The 16,333-nt window shown below is 51.3% G+C and overlaps 1 protein-coding gene across 1 annotated transcript in view; it reads left to right on the top strand.

Annotated features, from left to right (window-relative positions):
* The first annotated feature begins 4,817 nt into the window (after positions 1 to 4,817).
* PPM1L (protein phosphatase, Mg2+/Mn2+ dependent 1L) overlaps positions 4,818 to 16,333 on the top strand; it is a 643,346-nt gene continuing 631,830 nt past the window's right edge. Inside the window, exon 1 of the mRNA XM_078667889.1 lies at positions 4,818 to 6,197. Within this exon, the coding sequence (XP_078524015.1) occupies positions 5,799 to 6,197 (399 nt within the window). The 5' untranslated portion in view covers positions 4,818 to 5,798. The remainder of the gene's footprint in view (positions 6,198 to 16,333) is intronic.

Raw genomic sequence — 16,333 nt, 5'->3', positions numbered from 1 at the left:
ACAGGCAGCATCCAGATAATCTTCCGCAGCCATTTAAGGATCGTGAAGCAGGTACCAGCCACTTTATTAGCCTGCTGTTTCATCGATAGTGAATCATCGATACACACCCCTAGATTTCTAACCTGGGCAACCGGGATGGGGAAAGCGCCCAAGGATGGCGGCCAGTGGATGTCCTGCCACAGATCTCTATTTTTCCCCAGGAGAAGAACCTCTGTCTTCTCCCCGTTGAGCTTCAGCTGGTTCGTTGACATCCAGCTGAAGACTTCCTGAAGGCCTAGTTTCAGCACGGAGGGGGATGAAGACTCTGAGTTGGTAAGAGAAAAGATAATCTGCGAATCATCCGCATAGGTCATGAGTTCTAGACCTACTCGCTCTGCTAGATCGGCGAGGGGGCGGAGATACAGGTTAAAAAATAGTGGACTCAAAATTGAGCCCTGAGGCACGCCGTGGGGTGACAGAAAAATGTCCGACTGGGCATGTGAGGACGAGATCTGAAACGTCCGGTTGCTCAAGTAAGATCTAATCCAATCCAGCGCAGCCCCTCCGACACCATCCTCACTCAGCCTGACAAGCAGTCTGTCGTGTGAGATGGTGTCGAAAGCTGCGCTCAGATCAAGCAGAACAAGAGCAACCGTTTGCCCGTCGTCCAAAAGTCCCCTGATCTTCTCCATAACTCCCAGGAGGGCAGATTCGGTGGAGTGGCCTGCCCTAAAGCCCGACTGGGAAAAATGGAGTAAGTTGTTATTCTCCATGTGTATTGAGAGTACACCATGGATGTGCTTCTCCAAGATTTTTGAGAAGGCGGGCAGCAGGGATATCGGGCGATAATTGGCCAGCACCTCTGGATCAGCAGACGGCTTCTTCAGCAGAGGGCTGACCATGGCGTGCTTCCAGGACGCTGGGACAGTTGCCAGATGAATGGAGCCATTAAGTGTCTCGGCAATAATCCCCAAAGCAACGTCGTCCAATTGGCTCAGAATGTTAATTGGGAGGGGATCGCATGGAGAGCCCGATTTAATGGAAGTCGCTAAGGATTTCAAAGTGTCCAAGGAGATGGATGGCCAGGAGTCAAGCCGATTTCCTGATGAGCTTTCTAGAGGAGAAACTTCCCTGTCATCCCTCACCGGGGATTAATATTGGCAAGAATAGTCTCGATCTTTTACACAAAATACGTGGCAAGATCTTGACATTTTTGAGGGGTAAGGGGACGTGCAGCTGCCATGGAGTTTGCTCCGGCTAATTCTTTAACTGTGTTAAAAAGGGTCCGTGCTTTATTTGCAGCAGTGTTGATGGTCTCTGTTACATAAGATGCTTTGGCTCTAGTGCAGGCTGTGTGATAGAGATTTCTGGCCTTACGATATGTTTCCTTTTTTAGAGGATCATAATGTTTGCGCCATTTTCTCTCAAGTCCCTTACACTTGGTTTTTTCTAATTTCAGTTCTTCCGTATACCAGGGGGCCGGGGGACGATGGACATTCCCTCTACACCTGGTAGCGGGCAGGCAGATATCAACTGCTCTCTCCAACCAAGTGTGGGCTTCCAGCGCATTTATTTCCATGTCAGCACCCATGGTCTTACAATTCCATACAGAATTAGTTCTGCTTAGCAACTTAAACAGTTGCATGTAGACTATTCCAAGTAATCTGCAGTCCACAGCATTAGAAGAAACCATCGGCTGAACGCTAAAGTTGGCAGGGGTCCTGGCTTCTATGGTGGTCACACATTAAGCAGTTGTATTCATTTCATAGAAGGATGACAACAGATTTAAAATTGCGTACATTTCCATGCAAATCACTCAAATACATGGGAATGTGCAATTTTCTTAATAACAAGCTCTTGCTTCTTCAAGTTACTGGACCACCACGCATGTAAGACTTTTAAAATTAAACATTTTACCTGAGTTGGGGGCATGATGTGCACATCATTAGCGTCTGCTGCCACCAACTTTTGCCTTAAAAATCTCTTTGAAGTCATTATAGTTAATAATGCTCCATTTAGCACCACGAAATGCTGGGTATATGCTTTACTTCATACAATAAGGCACAGCAGAAGATTCAGATATTTTGACGCGTAGCTTAAGAAGCATTTGAAATGCAATAGGTCTCGCGTAGCTGTTCTCCAAACTCTATTTCCAGTTCGGAACAAACGTCTGCCATGCTCTGTTGTAACCCTTTTGATGCACGGCGTGGGTGGAAAACATGAGCTTTTTATTGTTATTTTCGCGTTGTACGTTTTAACAGACACAGTTCGAGGCTGTTCTTGGCATGATGTCGGTGTTCTCCTCTTTCATCTTTCAAAAGTTATTATTTGGTGACTTTGCAAGGGAAGTTATATTATGAAAGCAATCTACAAATATATGTAATTCAAGAAGTGTGCAAACTTTTTTATTATCGCACACACCCTTTGTAAGCACTGGTTTAATAATCTTTAACAGAGTTATAAGTATGTGCTCAGACCCCCCCCAACCACCCAAGCTAACAATCACAGGATGATATTACGTTTATTTATTTCTTGAATAGTAAACATAGCAAAAATAATTTTTAGCGCACACACCCTTTGTAAGCACTGCTTTAATGATCTTTAAAACTGCAAATAAAAAAAATTAAAAAACGCACTCTCCTTGTAAGCACTGTTTTTATGACGTTTAAAATCTCACAAATATCCCTGAACGCCAACGCCATTTGATGCAGGATTATGTTGACATGAGTACAACACACAGTGGCAATGGCAGTATATTCGAACCATTTTCACAATGAAAGTTGAGCTTTAGAGTACTCACCCTACTTGCAAATGCCTTGCATTAATCGCTGACTCACTCTCACTATCACACTCTCACTGACACTGACACTCTCACAGACTCTCACTCTCTCACTGACACTCTCACTCACACTAACTCTCACTCACACTGACTCTCTCACACTGACTCTCTCACACTGACTCTCTCACTCACACTGACTCTCTCACTCACACTGACTCTCTCACTCACACTGACTCTCTCACTCACACTGACTCACTCGCACTGACTCTCTCACTCACACTGACTCTTCACACTGACTCTCACTCACACTGACTCTCTCACTCACACTGACTCTCACTCACACTGACTCTCTCACTCACACTGACTCTCTCACTCACACTGACTCTCTTACTCACACTGACTCTCACTCACACTGACTCTCTCACTCACACTGACTCTCTCACTCACACTGACTCTCTCACTCACACTGACTCTCACTCACACTGGCTCTCACTCACACTGGCTCTCTCACTCTCACTGACAGACTCTCCCACTCTCACTCTCTCACTGACAGACTCTCCCTCTCTCTCACACACTCACTCACTGTCACTAACAGACTCTCACTGACCGACTCGCCCACTCTCTCTCACTGACTGACTGACTCACTCACTCTCAACACATATTGTATTACAAATGCAATAGGTGTCACATTTGCGAAAGTTTAAGCTATTGGCATTGTAAATGACAATGCTAATAATGTATCTATTTTCAAAAGCAACACAAATAAAAAAATGGTAATTTACAATGCCAATAGCTCAAACTTTCCTAATGCGAGACCTATTGCATTGCAAATGCTTGTTTTTTTTTTGCACTGCGTTGTTGTTTGTTCCTAAACTCCTGAATTCCCCCCTTGTCTGCACGTTCTGCTTTTACCATCACTTGTGTTCACACTATGTTTATAAACCATATCTCAAAGTCTGTTATGTGGTTATACTGAGAAAGCAGCTACCTTCGTTAATATATGGAAACTCTTTATTGATGTCATAACTACATTTTCATAATTGCTTCATTAATCTTCTTGCTTTCTCAAATTTGCTTATAAAGGTGCCATTTGGGCACGGTATTTTCAAAATGTTCTCGTTCACCCCAGTGCACTTACCTGCAATTTTTACGGCTCACCACTTTCAAATGTCACCAGCCGCCACTGTAGATAACCTATTGTCTGACAAATTAGGGTGAATTGAGGTGTTAAAGAGGGTGATCCTGTTTAGTCAATGGTGAATGAATACTTTCTTGGAGCTGACATGGCTTTGGAAAAAACAGTGACCCCATTAAAGTCTACTGAGGCATTTTCTTTGGCAGTGGATGAATAGAAATAAAGAGTGTGCCACCTGCCTAATGCGGGTGATTTGACAGCTAAGGGTGCCTCATTTGGTCATGCACCCGCCTGCATTCGTTAATAAATGCACACGAAATCCCCGGAGCTTAGCAACAAATCCGAATATGGCACTGTCAAAACATATGTTAAACTATAGTGAGATTTTTTTTACATGCCTTTTTTCTCCTTTCTTTCTATTTCCCTTCCCTTCTGCCGATGCAATAAAGAGCTTACTGTACATAAATGTTCCTTTCTTCCTTCTTTTCACCTCCACGCATTTCACTCTGCTAATTTTTCTGGTCGTCCTTTATTCTATTTTAGCCTTCTGTCTGAGAATTAACTTCCATTGTATGTGCATGTCCAATCTTCACTATTTGAATCCCTGTCTCAGCTATGTTATTACTAAGTTTTATTGCACTTCGTTCTCCCTGCTTAACTTTTCCTCTCTAGCGCTTCTTAAGTATCATGCAGACAAGCACCCCTCCCTTGCCTTAGCAAAAGTGTTCTTTAATGCGGTTATCTTAGCCAAAGTATTCTTTTATGCGGTCACAAGTGTAGAGCACCACCTGCACGTTATCATTGCTAAAAGTGCAGGGACTTGAGGCCCGTCAAAACTAGGTATCCATGGTAAAGTGGTAAATAAACCGTCGGTGACGCATGCGCAGACTGCCCGACTAGGCACTGGTGTTGCTGTCCAAGATCAGGAGACTGCGCGTGCGCGGCCCAGGCTTCGCTGAACTGTGAGCCAGATGGTGCGTTCCAAGGGCTCCCCTTTGCTCGATGCCGGGATGGTATGCCCCCGAGTAGACGCAGCGAGGACGCGGCTCTGACAGCTGTGCCCGGCACTGACAGAGAGCGCGAGAGGCGGCCGTTGCTCCGCGCGAGCCATCATTGCAGCAGCGTCACCTGCTTTACCGCGCGCCCCGCAGCTGCGCCAGCCGTCAGCGCGCGCCGGCTTTGTGCTGCCCCGGGAGCCCTCTGCCTGCACGCGGACCGCCCTGCACTGCGCGTGAGAAGTGCGGCAGCGGCGTGCTCTGCCCCGGAGGCTGCTTGTGTACACGCTGAAGAGGGTGCACGGGTCCCAGAGCCTGTCGGTGCACTCACACCGGAGTCTGGACCCAGTCTGCGCCGGTGACTCCTGCAGCTGCACGCAGACGCTCCAGATTCCGCCTGGAAAGGTCTCAGACCACACCAGCCCTTGATTGACTGACTGCCTGCCTGCTACATTCGCAGTGTCCAGATTGACCAACGACCCCCCAGTCGGTGCACAATAGCCTGCGTGTGCACCATTTACTAACTGCACAGTCGGTGCCTAGCAATCTGTGTGCCCAGAACTTCAATTCTCCTCTTTCTTGGTGTACAACAGTACATTGTTCCTTTTCTTTGGAAAACAGGCTCCCCGACCCAGCTGCAAGGCTTGCTTATGCTCAGATGGTCCTTGGTTTGATGACACTAGCCTTGTCATTTTTCATTCCCTACCCTCCCTCCTAGTGACTCAGTTAAGGTTCTCCATCACTCAAGTTCTCTTGACCAAGCATCAGCACCTGTTCCACTCTCCCTAACTCTTGTCTAGTGTGCACCCAGCTCCTTGGCATCTCTTGGTGGGCTACAGCACAGGTTTTATGGTACCTGGATGATGATCTGACCCCAGCAGGCCCCCACCCCGCTAGCGCCTAGTTATAAATGATAGAGGATACCATGACCCTGCTGTCCCTCCTTGGCCGCATCATGCGCTACTTCCTGCTGAGGCCGGAGACGCTCTTCCTTCTGTGCATCAGCCTGGCCCTCTGGAGCTACTTCTTCCACACAGATGAGGTCAAGACTATTGTGCAGTCCAGCCGAGATGCTGTTCAGATGGTCAAGGGCAAGGTGGCCGAGATCATGCAGAACGACCGGCTCGGAGGCATGGATGTGTTGGAGGCCGAGTTCTCCAAGACTTGGGAATTCAAGAGTCACAACGTGGCCGTCTACTCCATCCAGGGTAGGCGGGACCACATGGAAGATCGCTTCCAGGTCATCACCGACCTGGTCAACAAGAGCCATCCATCCATCTTTGGCATCTTCGATGGGCATGGCGGAGAGGTAGGAGGCTTTGCTTGTGCTACAATTTGTGGTTTAGAGCTTGAGACTCCGCATAAGAACATCAGAATGAGCTGTTTGCGAGCATTGTCATCTTTGTGCAGAGCGCATCAAATTTGAAATTTTCTTGTAGAAGAAGTTTTCTGTTGAGGAACAGACTAGTGTGGTCCTCCATTAACTTTGCAACATTGTGTAGGAGATACTCTTTTACAAATCATAGTCAAGCTTTTTAAAGCCCCTGCCTTTGCACATGAATTTCATTGGGCCACCAAAAAACATACTTTCTCCCAATTATTCTAGCAAATGATAAAAACTGTAACAAGCCTAAGAATGTTAGTGAGGCTTGAGGGCACCCCATCTCACAAATATGCACAGACCCAATTTCCAGTGGTGCTTTTCAAGTTCTCATGCTAAATATACGCATTGTACACTATACCAATTTTTTTTTTTTTTTTTTAAAACAATTTTTATTGTAGGCATACCTGTACAGGTCAATACACACATAGAGGTAGCATCATAAGTTTTAGCAGATATAGAATACATCCCGTCAACCAGTACACAGCCGTTCAGCCCACAACCCGGGGGCCGGGCGGCGTTGAAACCTCTGCTCACCCATGCCTGACGTTCAATACAGAGGAGCGGTTAGTGTACGGATGAAGTGTATGACTACTTTTATGGCCCTACTAACCTACGCGCTGATCCCCAACTCCCCTTCCCTGCGCCAACCTAGAACTCCCCCCCCCCCCACCCCCTCCCATACACCATCACCCGCCTAAGACTACGCTGGTATCATCTTTGGGTTGCTGACTTCGGTCTCCCTACATTCCTGCTGCTCCTAGGGCCTCAGCTCGCCTTCTCCGTCCCCCTCCCCCTCGGGAGTCTCCTCCTCTGCATCAGCTTCGCTATCCCTGAGTTCCTGCACCATCACTTCCCATGCGGACGCAGTGTCAGCCGCAGCCTGGCTAGGGGTCCTGCGCGCAATTTGGTATCTGTGTGTGCTGTCAGCCGTGGCCCACTTTAGGAACTCCTGCCGCCATCTCCGTGGAGTAGGCCCCATCCTCGCCTTCCAGTTCTTAGTGATCTCCCTCTTAGCCACCATCAGTCCCATGTCGATAAACTTACTCGTGAGCTTATTTTTGGGGGTATGGGGAAACCAGTGCAAAAGACATTCCGCCGGTCCGTACTCTATGGATCTTCCCGTCACCTCATTCAGCATCTCCCCCACTTCCTGCCAATAATCTCGTAGGGCCGGGCATGCCCACAGCATGTGTACTAACTCAGCCCCCTCCTCCGGGCACCGGGGGCAGGCTGCCGTGTCATCGCCAAAATACCGCCTGATTCTACCTGGGGTCATGTACGCCCTATGCAACACATAGTAGTGGATCAGCTGGAACCTGGCGTTTCTCGTGCTGTTGCGTGCCCTACGGACAAGCTGTGCCCACGTCGTGTCCGGTATGTCCCTACTCAGATCCGCCTCCCATTTCGTTTTTAGGGATGTGAGAGGAGGGATATTCTCCCTAAGCATCCGACCATATAGGCATGTAACCGCCTTAATCGTGCCCGCCGCCATCATGGTGTACTGGCACGCCGCTGCCGTCCCGGGCTCCACAAGTCCCGTGCCCCAGTGGGCGTGCATCGCCCTGGTGACTGCTGCATGCAGCAGAAATCCCCCTCTCGGGATACCGAAGCGGTCGATTAGCCCCTGGAACGGGAGCAGTGCGCCATTCTCAAAAAGGTCCCCTACTACCTGTATCCCCGCCTCCTCCCACTCCTGTAGTTGCGACCAATCGCCGCCATGCGGTAAGGCGTTAACATGCCCAGTGGTATCTCAGGCGCGTATGGGCGTTGGGTACCCGCTCTCTTCTGGGTCCGGTTCCAGCAGTGACGGTACGTGCGCTGTTCCAGCGATAAATCCCGCCCGTCCAGCCGTTGTTGGAGGGTTATATACGCCAGGACGTGCCTGGTCGTCCCCCGCGAGTTTTCGTCCTCTGGGCCCCGAAATGCTCTCGCTACTTCCTGCGTGAAGACTTGCAATTGTGCCGCTAGGTAATATAGCTCAAAGTCTGGCACTGCCAAACCCCCCTCATCCTTCGGGCGAGAGAGCGTGGCTAGCGCTACTCTGCATCGCCCCGCTCCCCAAATGAACGACGTGATTTGAGATTTAAGGAGCTTAAAGAAGGAGCCAGGTATCCAGATTGGGAGCGTCCGGAAATAATACAGCAATCTCGGCAAGGCAACCATCTTCAGGAGGGAAATCCGGCCCGCTACTGATAGTGGTAACGTGGACCAGAAGGACATACAGCCCTTCAGTCCACGTACGCATCGTCCCAGGTTGCCCTCAAGCAAGTCCTCCGGCCTATGGTAAATATGGACCCCCAGGTATTTCATGCAGGTAGGGTTCCAGGTCGCCTCCGACTGATGTTGTGGTTGGGCAGTGCCCCCCAGTAGTGGGAACAAACTCGTCTTGGGCCAGTTAACCCGCAGGCCCGACATCTCTCCGAAGCTTTCCAGTAGAGCTTCCGCTCTCCGTAAGTCCTCACCCCCGTCGCAGAGGAACAGTAATAAGTCATCGGCATACAGCGAGATGAAATGCTGACCGTCTCGGGCCCGCACTCCGCGGGTGTGCCGCCCCGTTCGGGCCGCAGCCGCCAGCGGCTCAATAGCCAGTGCAAAGAGAAGCGGTGACAGGGAGCAGCCCTGACGAGTGCCCCGCTCCACCGAGTATCTGAGGGATACCGCCGGTCCCACCCTCACCCTTGCAATTGCTTCCGCGTATAGGACCTTCGTCCAATGGATATAACCAGCTCCCAAACCAAAGCGCTCCATGACAGCATAGAGGTAATCCCACTCGAGGCTGTCGAAGGCCTTTTCAATATCAACCGAGAGGACCAGTTCCGTCCCTGCCCCGTCGATCAGCCCGTCCAGAAGCCGGATGAGCCTCCTGATATTGATCGTGGTGTTACGGTTCGGTATAAAACCGTTCTGGTCGTCGTGCACAAGCCCCGCCATGTGAGGCAGGAGCCTCGCCGCTAGAATGGAACTCAGGATTTTATAGTCTGCGGTGAGCATAGAGAGCGGTCTATAGGACGCAGGGTCAGCACTCTCCCTGCCGGGCTTCAGCAGTGGGACCACTAACGCCTCCCTCATCGAATGTGGTAGCCGTCCCGACGCCTTAGCCTCCTTATAGACAGTCAGGAGTCGCGGTGCCAGTACATCCAGATGTTTGTTATAGAACTCTATGGGGAGTCCGTCTATCCCCGGCGATTTGTTCCTTGCCATGCGCCGCACCGCCGATCGTATCTCCCCCACATCAACGTCCGACCCCAAGTCCTTCGCTTGCTCAGCCTCTACCTGGCGTAGGGGCAGATCAGCCAGGAAGGGTCCCACCAGTCCCGTCCTGCTTCCCCGGGCACTCTTGTACAGGCCCTCGTAATATTTCTGGAAGGCGTCGACTATGCCCAGCTGAGTTTGCTGAAGCACGCCCGACACATCCCGCAGTTGGAGTATGGGAGCGCATCGTCTGGTGGGGTTCGAGAGCCACGCTAGGAGGGTACCCGCTTTATCGCCGTCAACATGGGAGCGCAGCACATAGCGCTTGTAGTCAAAGGCTCGGAGCCTCTCTACTTCAACGGCCACCGACTCCCTGGCCAAACAGAGAGACTCCTGGAGGTCCGGGTGTCCGGGCCGCCTCCTCTCCGCCTCCCGCAGCCTAGCGTCCGCCGCAGCCAAATCGCCCAGCAGTACCTTCCGCACGCCTACATAATCCCTGATACAGATACCCCTCACCACTACCTTGAAGGCGTCCCACTCCGCCGCCCTTGAGGTCGCCGACCCTTCGTTCTCCGTGAAATACGAGGTCACTCCTTCCGCTAGGGCCGCCCCGAAAAGGGGGTCCTCCAGCGTCTCAGGCCGCAGTCTCCAGAGCGGAACCCTGGGCTTCCTCGCCGTCCACGCCAACCGGATCAGGAGCGGATTATGATCCGAGATTGTTCTCGTCAGGTACTCAGAGTCAGTGACGTATGGCAGCACTTCCCGGGAGCAAAGTATGGTGTCCAAACGGACATGCAAGTCATGGAGCCCGGAGAAAAACGAATAATCCCGGTCAGTCGGGTGTTGCCCTCTCCAGACGTCTATAAGTTCCCAGCTCTCCTGCCAGTCCCGCCGACCTCTAGAGAGCCTGTAAACCGGGGAGTCACGAAGGGGGGGGTGAGATCTGTCCAGCAAGGGGTCGGCAACGGAGTTAAAGTCACCCCCCAGCAGGACCGGGCCTGCAAGGGAGTGGGCCAGCGTCCCTGATAGCGTCGCGAGGAAAGCCAGCTGGTCCGAGTTTGGGGCATAAATGCTAGCTAATACTATATCCCTACCTTCAAGTTTCCCCTCCACCACCACATACCTCCCTTCCTGGTCAACCCATTGGCGTGTGAGGTGAAAAGGCGTGCCTGCCCTAACCCAAATGAGCACTCCTCGCGCATAGGCCGAATAGCTAGTGTGATAAACCTGCCCCCGCCATCTCCTTTGCAACGCTACCCCCTCCTGCCGTGTGAGATGCGTCTCCTGTAGCAATGCGATGTGCACTCCCCTCCGTACTAAATAGGCATGTATTTTGTGTCTGCGCTGCATAGTGTGTAGGCCCCGGACATTCCAGGTGATACAGGTCAATCCGTTTACATTAGCCATTATCCCAGTAATCCGGTCGAAACACTCCCTCCGTGTCCAGTCCTTCGGCGGTGATGGTGCCCCCTCTGAAAACAACAAAACTCCCCAACATCCCTACCCATGGTACCCCCAGGGTCAACAACTGCAAAAAAAGGCAAACAGTCCCCAACTGTGGAACCCCCCCCCTCCCCCAGAACAGGCCCCAATATCGAAATACCAGTCCCCATCCAAACTCCCGCACCTGAAGACCCAGGTCTCAACTACACAGCCGTAGCTGTGGGTGCCTTAAGGGCCTACGGAGCACGGCCTTGCCCAGAGGGAGGCCGCGATGCCCATCTCCACCCTCCCTCCCCGGTTCCTCATGGCCCCTCTGCCCTGAGCCCCGCTGCGTGCCCCGGCCCCCACTATGTGTATAGGCAATGGTCCCCCCTCACAGTTCCCCAATCATTACCCATACTGCAACGACAGTAGTTCAAACATTGTGGATCTCGTCCGCCGTCTGCGGCGTCACCAGCGGCCCCTCCTTGCGGTGAATCTCCGATAGGTCCGACTCCGATCCAGAGGCCGAGACATGAGTATCCGAGTCCGTGGCCCCCCTAGATCCGGGACCCACTGCCCGACCAAGCTTCACCACCTCCAGCAGCGCCGCCTGCCGTTCCGCGTCAGTCTGAGAGGCCGATGGGCCTAGCTTCCCTCGCCCCCGTTTCCGTAGTCTCCTCGATTTCCGCAGCCGTTTGGGCGAGCGCTCCCGCTCTTTCTCTCGCTCTTCTCTCACCCTCGCGCCGTCAGTCCCGGCCTTGTATGTCTCCCACCAGTCCCAGGCTTCCGCTGAAGTCGCAAAGAAGATCGCCTTGTCGTCCACTACCACTCGTAGCCTGGCTGGGAAGAGCAAGGAGTAGGCAATCCCTTCATTCCGCAGTTCCCTCTTGATCGTGAGGAAGGAAGCTCGTTGTTTCTGCGTTTCGAAGGTAAAGTCCGGAAAAAGTGTCACTCTACTGTTTGCAATCTGGAAGGGGCCGTCCTCACGAGCCTTCCGCAGGAGCAGATCTCTGTCCTTGTGGTGTAGCAACTTGGCTATGATCGGTCTGGGAGGGAGCCCAGGCTTGGGCGGTCCTGAGGGGACCCTGTGGGCCCGTTCCAGAGTGAAGAACGGCGAAAGCCCTTCCGGCGCCACCACCGATTTCAGCCATTCCTCCATGTAGGCAATCATGTCCCCCGTCCCCTCCGTCTCCGGCACACCGACGATCCGCACGTTGCTGCGGCGGTTCCTATTTTCCGCATCCTCCGCTCGCCTTTCCAGGGTGCTTATTTTATTTATTTATTTGTGTATTTTGTAAAGCGCAACAGCTGCCCCAATGGGGCGTCCCGGCGCTAATAAATCATGGAACTTAGAGGCTAGGCACCAATGGGGCATTATATGGGGAAGAGATGTGTTTTCAGGGACTTTCGGAATGCTGATTCAGTTTGACAGGCTCGTAGTGCAACCGGGAGGTTATTCCAACACCGAGTGGCACAGACCTCGAATGTTTTCCCTCCGGCGCGAGTACGTTTAAATCTAGGGGTTTCCAGCAGAAGTAGGGAATTTGAGCGTAATGTCCTGGTGTTGACATACGGTCTCAGAGTGCTTTTCAGATGGGCCGAGATGCGGTCCAGGGCCTCCGTCAGCTTACTCTCCATCGCCTTGTGAGCCGGCGCCATGACCTCGAGCACCACTTCAGCCTCCTTGACTCTGTCTCTTAGTTTGTCATGGTCCGCCCGGAGTAGGCCCAACCCCGACGCCACCTGCGCTATGTCGTTGTGGAGCGCATCCCTGGTGGCCGTTATGGCTTCCAGTATCCGGTCCTGCAATCGCTGCAGGTCAGTCTGCTCAGCGGGGGCCCCCTCCACCACCTCCGACGTTGCCGCCTCCTCCACTCTGGCCCTTGGTTTCCCCATCGTGGCCGGCCTCGCCGCTTCCGCTGTCTTCGCCTGCCTGTTGTCCTCGGGCCCCGGCCACGTGGTCCACCCCTGTGCGCTACGGGGTCCCGCTGCTCAAGCACAGCGCCCCAGAGTAGGCGTCCGTCGTGCTGTCCGACCCCCCGGATGCTGTGGGGCAACGTGCACTCCCCCCTGGGGCGGCGCGGGATGCTGGGCGCCGCCAAAGCCCCTTCAATGTCCCTCGGGGTCCTTCCTCATGCCCCCATATGCTGCACGGGCCACTGCTGTGGGGGCGAGGGGGGGAGGGGGGCCCAGGATGCACAGCTCCGCGCACCGTTCCCTTCGGACCCCCTCTCAGGGCGGCCCCCGCTCACCTGCTGAATCGGCCGGCGTCTGGGGCTTGGGTGGAGCTCCGGTGCTCGTTCTCCCGGCCAGGAGTCCGCCAGGAAGCCTCGCCCGCAGGAGCGGACCCGGGCGGCCGTCCCCGCCCACTCCGATTACACCGCGTACCGCAGCCGGGCCCTAAGGAGCAATCCTTGCCTTGGGGGGTCCGTTGCTGCCGTCGATCGCGCCCTCCCCATGCGCGCCGGCAGTGGGTTCCTCTGGCAGCCCTCCGCCTTTCAGGATTCCGCCGAGGCAGCCATCTTGCTCGGCGCCGTCCTCCCCTCCGCTCCAGGGGCCGCCGCGATCGGCGGTCGTTCTCAGTTCTGCGACGCCGTCGGCAGCCCAGATCTCGGCCGAGCAGGCACCGCCGGTTCGGTAATCGGCGCCGGGGCACACACGGGCTTCCCGGCCCTTTTGTCAGGAGTCTTGTGGGGAAGAGGCGCGGAGCTCCGGGCTCACGCCGCCATTTCCCTCGGCGCTCAAGCCACGCCCCATTGTACACTATACCAATAACACCAAATTTAATTTAGGATAGCAGGGCAGGTTGGCATATTAAAATAACTGCCCAGTAGCACTGTTCCACCTTATGTATTTTTTTGTTTATAATAAAAAACATTTTTCAAATTAAGAATACCTTGTAAGCAAAGGAGTCAAAATCTGAAATGGACTTCAGCAAGCATCAAAGAAATGTAGACCTAAATAATGTTGGTCCTTGCTATTTACTGCGACATTATAATATGTAGCTGGTAATTTGTTCCTTATCAAGATTGACGCCCTCTGCCAGTCGTGGCATACTTTGCATGCTGGAATGTTTGAGCATGTTCTTACAATGTTAAAAGTAAAACTGTCAGATCTTGCTTTTTATTATGCCACATTATAATATGTAGCTGGCAGTATGCCCCATATCATGATATGCACCCACTGCCAGTCTTGGCTTACTTTGCGTGCTGGAATGTTTGAGCATGTAAACTGCAAGTCTAATTTTGCAATGTGCTGTTGGCTAAAATACCAGAATTGCCTGAAAGACTTGGGATAACTGCCAGTTCTGAGCAAATGTAACATTATTCCTTTGGAAACCTTACTCATTTATGATTGCCGACGTGCTATTGGTGTACCTGCCAAAGCTAAAGTCTCCAAAGTGTGATCCTTTATCCGAAATGAGGGTTGAGACTTTGACGGGTGTTTAGAGGCCTCCCTTTGACTCCTGCGCCCATCCAGGACATTAATGACAAAGGGCATTACTAAGAGAGTACCCACTGCCACTTTGTTTTCTTTTATTAAAATTGCAGTGCTTGGCCTCTAAGTGCTCCACTTGGTAGAGCCTTTCTAACCCGGGGACGGGCCACCCACAGTTTGCAGACCGCTGTTCTAGATGGTAACTTATGATGGGCACAGGCTTAGCAGTGCCTTAGAGCAGGTTAACTTATGACCATAGTAGATCAGTGGTTGCGCAATTCAGAAACCTCCAATGTCAGAAAAACAATTTTCAGTGCTTAATTTGAGCCGGTGGTTTCTGGTGCTCAGCACCGGCACTTAATCATCAACACCAGCGCTTTTCATAAGTTCCAGTCAAGAACACATTCATTTGTGGTTTGATTAAATTATTAGCTTAGAATCACAGGATACTGAGCCGACCTCAAGACTAGAACCTGTTTCCCTAGCTCTAAATTCGGCAGGTCTGGCCACTATGCCACATCGTCTCCCCACTTTCATAGTTAGTAGTTGGCTTTGTTTTAGGCTGCGCTAACAGGAGAAAGGGCCTGGTGCAAGCTGCCTCCTGATGAGAGCCCTGGGACTTATTTTTGTTTTACAAATCAACCACTGACAATGGCCCTAAATATAGGTGCTGCAAATCGCCATCTGTGTAGATCAAATGTTTACTCATTGGATAACTTCCATCAGCTGACTTTTCTCATATTCACAACCACGGGTGGACGGAGTCCCCCCACTTATTTTACCGGGAGCTCGATAACTGGAGCAAATGGAGCCACAACTTCACTCTTTGGCCTCTCTGGGGCGAGATCGGAGCTCATTCAGAACGCTGCTCACCCGCTGTCTTCTCTGAAGCAATCGCATCTAAGGGGTGAGCGAGGGGAGGCAATGAGTCTGATAGTTCAAGCCACCTTTTATGACATCACTTCCTGTCATGATGTCAGCGTCCCCCCCCCCCTTCTTTTTTTTTTTCTCAGACTTGTGCCCTGTTCACAATTATCATTAGAAAGCCCATGTCCTTAGAGAGTGCTTTACTATGGTTAGTACACCGAAGAGCAGAGTTTTGCTATGTTAAAAGCATTGAGAGCAGATGCTAGTGAACATATGAAAATTTCGGAGCAGAGAATTCTCCAATTAAGAACACCTGACAGCAGAAGTTATGCAAAGAGCAGCATTTAGATCACAGGTACCAAGCAGTGCCGGATTAAACCCTGTGGATACCCCCAGGCAGTCGAAATTCCCCCCTCCCTCACAAATTATCTTCTAAGACCAATGCCCTGGTTTATTTTTTATAAACTGAAAGCTGCCTGAAGCTGAGCATTTAAGAGACAAATTTATGTGAATCTGATGTCTCTGGTTTGTGTACTCTAAGTTGTTAATGGGTACAATACATTAAGTACAGTATTTTCTCTATAGAGTCTTTAATGTAAAGTTTTCGTTTCTTTGAGCTGATTCATTTTTTCTATCCTTTGGAAACAATATTTAAGAAAGTTTTATTGTAATTTTCTTTCAATATCAAATCAATAATATTTTGATCCGTTGTCGCGGTTCCCCTAAAAGGATTGGGGCCCTTAGGCAGGTGACTACTTTGCCTATTTGGTAATGCGGAACTGGTACCAAGAGGCAGAAACATGCCAGACAATTCAGTCAACAAAACTGTCTTCATTACAGTCCATTGTCTTCAATGTCAGATTATTCAAACTAAGGAACGTTCTATTACTTATAATACCAAAAGTTGCATTATTCTACGAGTGGGTCCCACTGTCTTATCAGCTACATAGGGCAACTGATTGGTAGGCTCTGAAATGTGAGGAAGCACTCACTTCTAGAGACAAACTAGAGAAAAGATTTTACAGTTTAAGAATCTTTTAATATAGACTTGGCTGGTCAAGTTTCTGAAGTTTGGGGTGTAGGCTTAGCTTCATCTGAAAGGCATTAAACTATTTTGGAAGAGGTGTGGCAAAGCGGCC

This window comes from Lissotriton helveticus, chromosome 11, assembly GCF_964261635.1.
Source record: "Lissotriton helveticus chromosome 11, aLisHel1.1, whole genome shotgun sequence".
Taxonomy (NCBI): domain Eukaryota; kingdom Metazoa; phylum Chordata; class Amphibia; order Caudata; family Salamandridae; genus Lissotriton; species Lissotriton helveticus.
Note: the sequence above shows the minus strand (reverse complement) of the source record. Positions and strands in the feature narration are given on the sequence as shown.